Genomic DNA, 9,973 nt, shown 5'->3' with positions numbered 1-9,973 from the left:
TTTAAATGGAAAGGATTCATGTGGCAAAATGTTGAACAGTTTAATTATGGATTAAACACTTTTCCCAGTAGCCTATTGGTTTGAGTTGTAGTTGGGCAACACCAAAATTAACGCACGACCTTTAATTATTTTGTAAATATTGTTTTTTTTAGCAAAGGAGAAGTGAAAAAGCGCAGATTAGGGGTTAAATTTTTCTCGCAGACCAAAGAACTACGTTTCCCATAATCCATCGCTTTGTGTTTAACAGCAATGGCCGCGTCCACGGCGAGAGTGGAAGAAGTTACAGGAGCTCTGGAGGCATGTTTGTCAGGGCTCGGGTTTGAAGTTCATCTTCTGAAGGTGTGTGGTTTTTATTTAATGCTGTTTATTTTCCTCTGATGGACTTTAATGAAGTTTAAACGCCGACAGACTTTAGTAAAACACTCCTGAGCACAGCCAGCGGCTGACGTAACAATAAACAGGACAGCAAATGCATTTAAAATGCATGTGATTACTGTGTAAACCTTTAATGACCACAGTCAAGGGGAGATTTTAAAAAGGTGAGTGATTTTAAACGTGGAAAGAGAATTTCTTTTCCCAGTCGTTTAAAAACCATGTACGTGTAACGACTGCTGTCTGAAGTTTTTACATGTGTCTTTATTTGGTAAAGATACAAGATTTTTAAGCTTTATATTATTTTGAAAAAAAAAAAAAACATAGTATATTGATGCTATGAGAATATGACTCTTCATATCAGGCAATTTCTTGTTCAGTCAGTGCAGGAGTTTCCATGTGATTTAAGGTATTTTCTAGGGGTGTCCATTAAGAACTACTCTCGGAAGTTTCCGTGACCTTACGTTTTATGCATTTAAGGATTTTTGTAGAATTTGGCACAAACCTTTACTCTCTACCTTGGGGTGACCTGAGCAGAACTTGGAAGTCAGAGGTCACTACAGTGACCTGTTCCCAAATTGTTGTCTCCTACATTCATTTCTCCTGTGAACATGCAAGACAATTAAAGTCATTTCACTCTTTCATTGCTCAGGACCAGTGGATCTAAACTAGTAGTTAGGACCTAAAGAGGGTCCCAGAGCTGGGTTTTTTTAGTGCCTTGGTTCCTTGATTTAAGGTTTCTGATGGCAAATGGGAAATAAAATGGTCTTTTCCTTTAATTATTTAAGAATATTCATGGTGAATTTACCCAAACCCACAGGAGATTTTCTCTATGATTTCTCTAGAAGTTTATCTCCAAAAGTTTAATTGACTTATTTTAGAATATTTGGGGGAGTTTTCTTTGGACATTTCCCCTGAAACGTTGTGGTACTCTTCTCTGACTCCTTTTTCTGAATCTAAGAAAATTTAACAAAGAAGAAAGTACTGTCAAGACTTTTCCCAGAAACTCTCAGCAATCTTTCAGTTATATTTCAGGAATTTTCAATAAAAATATCATGGAAATGTGTGCAATTTTCCTGGAAAGTTTTTGTGATGTTATCTGGGATTTGTCATAGAAACTTTCAGAAATCTTCTTTGATGCTTTCCAGAAATTGTTTTCTCTATTCTTTATATATGTCTTATTTTCTTCAGTGACCTTGTTCCGTCACATTTGGATCTGGGGTCCAAGTTGCAACATCTTTTATTGAATAAATCAGATTGGTTGACAAAGATATCAGAACTTTGGGTCAGGATTTGCCATCATGGTACCTGTAGTGGGTCCCAAAGCCAGGCCTGTGAAGAACCACTGTTCTAGATCAACAGAGACATAAAGAGACTTGCAACAGAACACTAACAACACTTGGCAAGGCTGTGGAATCAAATTACCAACTTGTGTTACTTCTATTTTGAGACAGACTTGGGTGTGAGGACCTGATTGGAAATCCACAGTCCAAAAGATTGTTACTCTTCTTAATTTTCACTGAACCTTTGGGGTTCTAACTATGCTCAAAATTCATGAAATTTTGCAGAGCAACGGGTCTTCAAAAATTGCAAGATTTTGTCTGTCTCAAAAATACCTGTTCCAGATTACCTCGACAGCCCCCTCTATTGGTTTTCAAAACTGAAGCAGCCTCCTTAAACTTTGTCCTACAGTTATGAAATTTGCTGTGAAGATAGAGTTTGGCATGATCTACGAAAAGCCTCTTGGAACAATTCCCTTATGTCAACAGGAAATCTGCCATTTCAAACAGAACTCATTTCCAGTGGCCCTCCAGGATGACCACGCCTTAGGGGGTTCATCCATTTCAGCTCTAACTCAAACTGATGAATAGTTAACTCTCTTCTTTGCAAAACTCAAGCAATGGGCCATGGCAAGCTCTCAAATGTTTATGTTTAAGAAACAGGAAGTTGTTTATGACTCAGCGGTGTATTTTGTGTGTTGTTTATTTTGTTGCTTCCTGTTTTGGTCTTTTTTTTAAAGGAGTGTAAATGTTGTAAACGTCATCAGATATAACTCTCCCTCTCTCTCTCACTTCCTGTGTTTCTCTCAGGTGGGCTGGTATAACGCCGTCCTGCCTCTGTCCTTCGCTCTGTCGTATCCTGATGACACGCTGGCCGTGGTTATCTTCAGCAGGCCGTCCATGTTCGAAGAAGCCTTCCTGCCCTTCATAAAGGGGCGGGGCTTTAAGGGTGCATCTGACCCCATCGATCAGTGTGTGAGGCAGTGTGTGTCGTCCACTGTGTCCAGGGTTAGTGTGTGTGTCTGTCCTGGTCCTGGTGATGATTTTTTTTTTTTTTTTTACATGTGATGTGTCTATAAGTGTATTCAGACACATACACAGTCTGGTTCCTTTGCCTTTTTCTCTGTTTATGAATGTCGTTTTTGTGCTGAATCAAATGCTTCATAGTCATGTGGTAGCTGGTTAGCTGGGTTCATGCATTAAAAGAGTTACAGACTTTAGACCTGGAAGCAGGACTGCTGAAAAAGTAGCGGACACTGTTGAGCTCTATTCTGTTGGTATATCAGCTCAGCTGTCCTCAGTGATCGTCACACAAATCTGGTGAAACAGTAGCAGAAATCAAAAGCTGAAAGTAAAGTCATGGAGTTACAATGGCCAAGTGATAACAAGGATGTCAAAAAAGCATCTGACACAGCCCTACTGCCTGAACATGTCTCAAAAACTCAGGCTACAGCAGGGGCAGATGTGGGGAAAAAATGATTTAAAGAGGCATTTAAAGGTACAGAGGGAATAACAATCGACCAACAAGGATGGGCAACGTGAAAAAACGCTCCTGTGGCGAGAGCTACAGAGTTGATCTAGAAAGAGCCTGAGACCCCCCTTAAACAGACCATCATGACCCCAGTTCAGCTCCGTGAACCTGAGTCGCCAAGTAGCATGGAGAAACAGGAGCAGGAATCCCGAGCTGACAGTGATGCTGAGAGGCAAAAATGGCTGCTGGGAGAAAAGGAAGCCAAGAAATAATTGATTTGAATTGATTTGATTTCCAGGTCCTGCTGATGCTGCCGATGTGTTCTTGGGAAAAATGCTTAAGCTCAGTTTGCTCTCGTCGCTCTGTGTGAATGTATATGGATGAGAATGAATAAGACTGGTAAATATGGATGGCCTGTCTACAGTACATATCAGCTTCTCTGTCAGTGTGTCAGTGTGGAGTGAATGGAAGTCTGGCCTGTGGTGTCCAAAACAGTCTATACAAGTTCAAGTCCACTCTCCATAAAGTATTGAAAAACTTTGGTTGTAGTCATCAGGAACATCAAGTAGAGGTATCTCTGTTTCCTGTGTCTAAGTTCCTGGAGTATTAATCCCTATCTCTCTCTCTGTCTGTCTTCAGTGTTTCCAGGGACAGCATGTGGACGTGATGTATGACTATGAACTGCTGCCTAGCAGGAGGCCTCGGTTCCTGGCTCAGACAGCAGCTCACGTGTCTGGAGGAGCATTCTACTACCAGCAGAGTGACGTCACAGATCCACCATGGAAAGACAGAGTAAAAACAAATGACCAACTGTTATAACTAGATTATAACACAGTAAACTCTGCATGTAGCTACTCTATACTTCTGATCCAGTAGCCAGGGCCGGAGGGGACGCATCATGTTTTTGAGTTAACCTTCAAAATAATTGACATCTGTGCCATTTTTGTGAAGATATCTCAAGAAAACTGAGGGACTTTTTTCAAACTCCACATAAACATTATACTGTATGGACAAAAGTATTTGGTCACCTAACCATTACATCACCGAGGACTGTAATGACACTGTATTTAAATGCATGCACTTTAATATGGAGTTGGCCCCCTTTTGCCGCAATAACAGCCTCCACTGTTCTTAGACGGCTTTCCTCAAGATTTTGGAGTGTTTCTGAGGGAATTTGTGCCCATTTAATCTGTAGAACATTTACATTCATGGACGAAATTATTGGCACCCCTGGAATTTTTCCAGAAAATACACCATTTCTCCCAGAAATTGTTGCAATTACAAATGTTTTTGGTATACATGTGTTTATTTCCTTTATGTGCATTGGAACACAAAAAATCAGAAGAAAAAAGACAAAATTGACATAATTTCACACAAAACTCAAAAAATGGGCTGGACAAAATTATTGTCCCCCTTTTAAAACTGTGGGTAAATCATTTTATTTCAAGCATGTGATGCTCATTAAAACTCACCTGTGGCAGTAACAGGTGCTGACAATCTAGAAATCACACCTGAAGCCAGTTAGAATGTCTAAAAGTTGACTCAACCTTTGTGTTGTGTGCCTGTGTGTGTCACACCAAGCATGGAGAAGAGAAAGAGGAGCCAAGAACTGTCTGAGGACTGGAGAAGCAAAACTGTGGAAAAATATGAACAATCTCGAGGTTACAAGACCATCTCAAGAGATCTTGAAATCCCTTTGTGCACTGTGTGTAATATAATCAAGAAGTTTATAACCCATGGAACTGTGGCTAATCTCCCTGGATGTGGACGGAAGAGAAAAATTGACAAATTAATGCAACGCAGGATAGTTGGAATGGTGGATGAACATCCTCAGTCAACTTCCACACAAATTCAGGCTGTCCTGCAGACTCAGGGTGCAAAAGTGTCAGCTGGGACCATACGTGGTCATCTGAATGAGATGAAGTGCTATGGCAGGAGACCGAGGAGAACCCCACTGCTGACAAAGAGACATAAAAAAGCCAGACTGGAGTTTGCAAAAATGTACCTGAGTAAGCCTCAATCCTTCTGGGAGAATATTTTGTGGACAGATGAGACTAAGGTAGAGCTTTTTGGAAAAGCACGTCATTCTACTGTTTACAGAAAACAGAATGAGGCCTACAAAGAAAAGAACACAGTACCTACAGTCAAACATGGTGGAGGTTCAAGGATGTTTTGGGGTTGTTTTGCTGCCTCTGGCACTGGGTGCGTTGACTGTGTGCAAGGAATCATGAAATCTGGAGACTATCAAAAAATTTTGGGCCACAATGTAGGGCCTAGTGTCTGAAAGCTGGGTCTGTGTCAGAGGTCATGGGTGTTCCAGCAGGACAATGACCCAAAACACACCTCAAAAAGCACCAAGAAATGGTTGGAGACAAAGCGCTGGAGAGTTCTGAAGTGGCCAGCAATGAGTCCAGATCTAAATCCCATTGAACACCTTTGAGAAATCTCAAAACTGCTGTTGCAAGGAGCACCCTTCAAATCTGAGAGACCTGGAACAGTTTGCAAAAGGAGAGTGGTCCAGAATTCCAGTTGAGAGGTGTAAGAAGCTTGTTGATGGTTATAGGAAGTGATTGGTTTCAGGTTTTTTTTTCCCAGGGGTGTGCAACCAAATATTAAGTTGAGGGTGCCAATAATTTTGTCCAGCCCATTTTTTGAGTTTTGTGTAAAATTATGTCAATTTCGTCTTTTTTCTTCTGATTTTTTGTGTTGTTCCAATGCACATAAAGGAAATAAACATGTGTATACCAAAAACATTTGTAATTGCAACAACTTCTGTGAGAAATGGTGTGTTTTCTGGAAAAATTCCAGGGGTGCCAATGCTTTCATCCATGACTATATAAGGTCATGCACTAATGTTGGACCAGAAGGCCTGCTGGCTCAAAGTCTCCGTTCTAGTTCATCCCAAAGGTGCTCGATGTGGTTGATGTCAGTGCTCTGTGTGGGCCAGTGAAGTTCCTCTGAACTCATCAAACCATGTCTTTATAGTCCTTTGTGCACTGGGGCACAGTCTTGTTGGAATAAAAAAGGACCTTTCCCAAACTGTTGCCACACCATTGGAAGCACTAACCTGGCATGCCAGATGGATTTTTTTCATACGTCCATCTGGAATATCTCCCATAGACGATGTGTGAAAGGGCAGAGCCTTTGAAAAAAAACTCGGAGGGTAATTGGATGAAAGTTCTGTCTGTCACATCTTTACGGGCCAAGAAAACTACTCAATTCTGTTCTTTATTCTTCTTTAAACAAAGAAATGTCCTCAAGTTCTTTTAAAACTGACACTAGAGCAGCATCCACGCTAATCTCTTCTGCCATAAATGCACTGGCCTCTTTTCGCTGCTTGTTTACGTCACAACTCTGACACTCCCGAAAGTACTGCCTATTAATCCTTTAACAATGCTGACTGGTCTGGTCACTCTCTTACAGGGGTCAATCTGTTAAGGTTGGAATTTGCAAGATGGATTCACCTGTGAGAAACATGGAAACGGGCAAATCCATCTGCTTTGCAAGGTTATGGAAGCACAGCATTGTCCAAAATGTCTTGGTCTGCTGAAGCATGAGGGTTGTCCTTCACTGGAGGTAAGGGGCCTAGCCCAAACCCTGAAAAACAGCCCCATACCATCATCCCTCCTCCACCAAAACTTCACAGTTGGCACAATGCAGTCAGGAAGGTTAAAGTTCTCTCAGCATCCTCCAAACCCAGACTCACCCATCTGACTGCCATACAGAGAAGCATGATTGGTCATTCCACAGTTTTTGCACCACGAACCAGTTTCATGAAAGACATTTTCATGGACCGGCAATGTGGCCAAATACTTTTGTCCATATAGTGTAATTCTGCTCTGACTCAAGGATGAAGTTGACCAGATTTTGGCCTCATTTTCATCCCTTGTAAATGTGTGTGAAATCAGAGTACTGACACAATGCTTATGCACAAATTAGACAAATGATTTAGCAGAGCTGCAAGCACCAGTCACTCAGCCACATATACATAATACTCAAAGGATGCAAAATTTCTCTGCTCCAGGGTGCATCATTGCAGCCTGAGAGGAACAAATGGTGTCTTGTGTCGATGCACATTTTTGCTGCTTGTGTGATGGTTTTAAACTCTCACTCACAGCTGTTCTCTCTGCTCACTCGTGTTAAAACATCTTATTTTTCTGTCAGACGCAGTCACATTGATTCCCTGGATATGATTGGTCACCATCCTCCTTTCTTATGATTGGATTGTATGGGTGATATAAGAACAGGTTGAATTAACAGTTGTTTACACAAGCTTTCTGTTATTTACTTTTACTAACTGGTTTCAACCAAAGCCAAGCCTGCCACCCTGCTGAGTCATCGTATCTTCTGCTCTTCTCTCTTTCCTGTAGAAGATGTTTGGGGTGTGCATTCACCCTCGGTTCGGGGGCTGGTTTGCGATCAGAGCTCTGCTGGTGTTTGTGGATGTGAGCGTGAGCTCTGACATTGAGCAGCCTCATCCTGTAGACTGTGTGCCGAGCAGAGAGGGCCGGATCGAGCTGTTGGAGGCTTTCAACCTCCGCTGGCAGGTACAGACCTCCATCACACCCGATGGCGACGTGAATGTTTCAATCACACTGTAAGGCTTAATGCTCAGTTCTGATTTTTTTTTAAAATACCATTTTAAATATTTGGCTGACCTCAAACTGTGGTTTCAAGTTCATGGATCCACATAAGAAAGTAGCTCGGATATGGCTTGGATTCTTTGTGACTCAGGCTCTTCACATTGTCATAAAGACAGCACATTTGTGAGGGATCTGAGAGGGATCAGAAAAATCAGAACCAGGTCCCTTTGTCCTGCAGAAGGCAGCCAGAGACGTCTAACTTAATTGTTTTGTGTCTTCAGGACTGGAGCTACAGGGACGCCATCCCTCCGGTTGAGTCGTACTCTCAGACACAGAGGGACTACTTCTCCTGTCCTCCCTCTGGGCGGCTGGCTCTGCTGAGGTCGTGGGGTTTCCTGCCAGAGAATGAAGGGGCTGAAGTGACAGCAGAGACGACGCTGAATGGACACGGCTGACGGAGAGGGGGGAATACATGCATATTCTCTACTGATGCTGGAAGGACTTTAAATTAAACTTTATTTAAACTCTGACAGAGAGATGTCATGTCAGTGAACCTGTTTTAATGTATGTGGGAAACTTTTTCAGGTGAAGTTCTTTCCAGGTGTTTTCTGTTAAACAGTTCCTGTGATCGTTGATCACGTTGTGTACAAATATTTATTTCAATCTGTACATCACTTCTGCTGCTACGCATGATTCATGCCTGTTTTTAGTGAAAACACTACAGTCTAAATCACACTACAGTCGTCACAATGCCAGAGTTTAAACCTCAAGATGATACTGGTAAAAAGAAAGCTAACAGAAGTCCACAGAAGTCCTTGTCATTTCTGGTTCTTAAGTGTCAGAAATTACAGGTAAACTTCTGCTCTGTCTAAAATGTACAAAAACACTGCCTTCAGATTTTAATGGATCATTCCTCTCTCTGTTATGAAACAGATGCAGTTTTTTTTTTTCAAAAGTTTGGTACCTTTCAAAACTTTCAATCAAAATAATAGAGATTATAGTAACAGAGACCAGAACCGTGTACTGAGGAAATCCACTCCATCCTCAGAACCATATTGATAATGTTTTCATCATCACAGCAGAAAAAATAGAAGTCCAAGGCACCTAAAGTTGGGGAATTTATTGGGTAATTTACAGAAACAGTGCAGATGTTTTATGCAACTATTTAGACCATGTTTAAAGTTTATCTGCATATTTGATAACCATATTTCTTTCATATGCATCTGTCTTATCAAATTCATATAATTGTCCACAGTAGAGTACATTTGGATACCATTGGTCATTAAAGAAGTATCTAAACTGTGACAACCATTCTTTACAGGAGTTCATGTCTGATTTCTGTCTTTGCTCTCAGTCTTTACATCACAGTGAAATAAGAAAATAAATTTTTTACTGGTTTCTAAAACATGTCTGGTTGTTTTTGACGTGGAGCCTCTAAAGATGAAAATAAAAGGTGCATTAAGAAACATTTTTTATTTTTCTTTAAACAAGAGAAATTAATGCAATAGCATTACAAAAAAATACTATCATAAAAAACACTAAATTGAAACCCTTTTTGTAAATATTTTGGCCTTCAAATGATTCAAAATTTTAATTGTAATTAATTAAGGTTGTCAATAGGTTAACACTTTTAATCACGATTAATCTCACAAATTTCATAGTTAACTTGAAATTAATCACAAATTAATCACTTTTTTGTCTGTTCTAAATGTACCTTACAGGATTATTTTCAAGATTTAAATAACCTTATCAACACAAGTGGACAAAAATGCTTTCTTTATGCAAATGTTTGTTCATGTCAACAACCCAAAACAACAACAAATAAAGTCAAGAAAATTCTCTAGTCTGAGCTCAAAGATACTGAACGCTCCAAAAATCTGCTGAGAGCATAACATGGTAAACTCTAGACAAACAAAGACAACAGATAGAGATATTGACCTTAATGTAAGATTACTGAATAATACCACAATGTAGAGTCTAACTTCAGACTTCTAGAAGTTAACTCCTCTGTTCTTCTCAGCAGCTGAACACAGAACAACCGATCTGATCATCAAACATGGACATAAAGAGCATGGTCAGTGAAGTTTAAATCCTTCACACTAAAGCAGAGAATTTCGGCCTCACATGAGGGAAATAAAGGCTCACAATCATCCCTTTACACCAAAAGGACTCACAACAGGACGATACAGAAAGAGAGACTAAATATAGTTAGAGAATTACACCACAGATTACTGGGAGAAGTCAAGTCACCGCTGAGAGCTCAGCAG

At 40.5% G+C, this 9,973-nt stretch overlaps 1 protein-coding gene across 1 annotated transcript; it reads left to right on the top strand.

Annotated features, from left to right (window-relative positions):
- The first annotated feature begins 249 nt into the window (after positions 1 to 249).
- Positions 250 to 9,105, top strand: mmachc (metabolism of cobalamin associated C). The gene is made up of 5 exons (XM_041790594.1): positions 250 to 339; positions 2,463 to 2,660; positions 3,763 to 3,915; positions 7,494 to 7,670; positions 7,988 to 9,105. The coding sequence occupies exons 1-5, from the start codon at positions 250 to 252 to the stop codon at positions 8,159 to 8,161; spliced, it is 792 nt and encodes a 263-aa protein (XP_041646528.1). The 3' UTR covers positions 8,162 to 9,105.
- The last annotated feature ends 868 nt before the right edge of the window (positions 9,106 to 9,973 follow it).

Source organism: Cheilinus undulatus, linkage group 7 (assembly GCF_018320785.1).
Source record: "Cheilinus undulatus linkage group 7, ASM1832078v1, whole genome shotgun sequence".
Classification (NCBI taxonomy): domain Eukaryota; kingdom Metazoa; phylum Chordata; class Actinopteri; order Labriformes; family Labridae; genus Cheilinus; species Cheilinus undulatus.
This window is presented reverse-complemented; position numbering and strand designations above follow the sequence as displayed.

Excerpts from the sequence above, each read along its gene's own strand:
- mmachc (XM_041790594.1), top strand. The coding sequence starts at position 250 with ATGGCCGCGTCCACGGCGAGAGTGGAAGAAGTTACAGGAGCTCTGGAG. Across the intron at positions 2,661-3,762 it reads TGTCGTCCACTGTGTCCAGG|TGTTTCCAGGGACAGCATGT; the intron begins GTTAGTGTGTGT and ends GTCTGTCTTCAG. Across the intron at positions 7,671-7,987 it reads CTTTCAACCTCCGCTGGCAG|GACTGGAGCTACAGGGACGC; the intron begins GTACAGACCTCC and ends TTGTGTCTTCAG.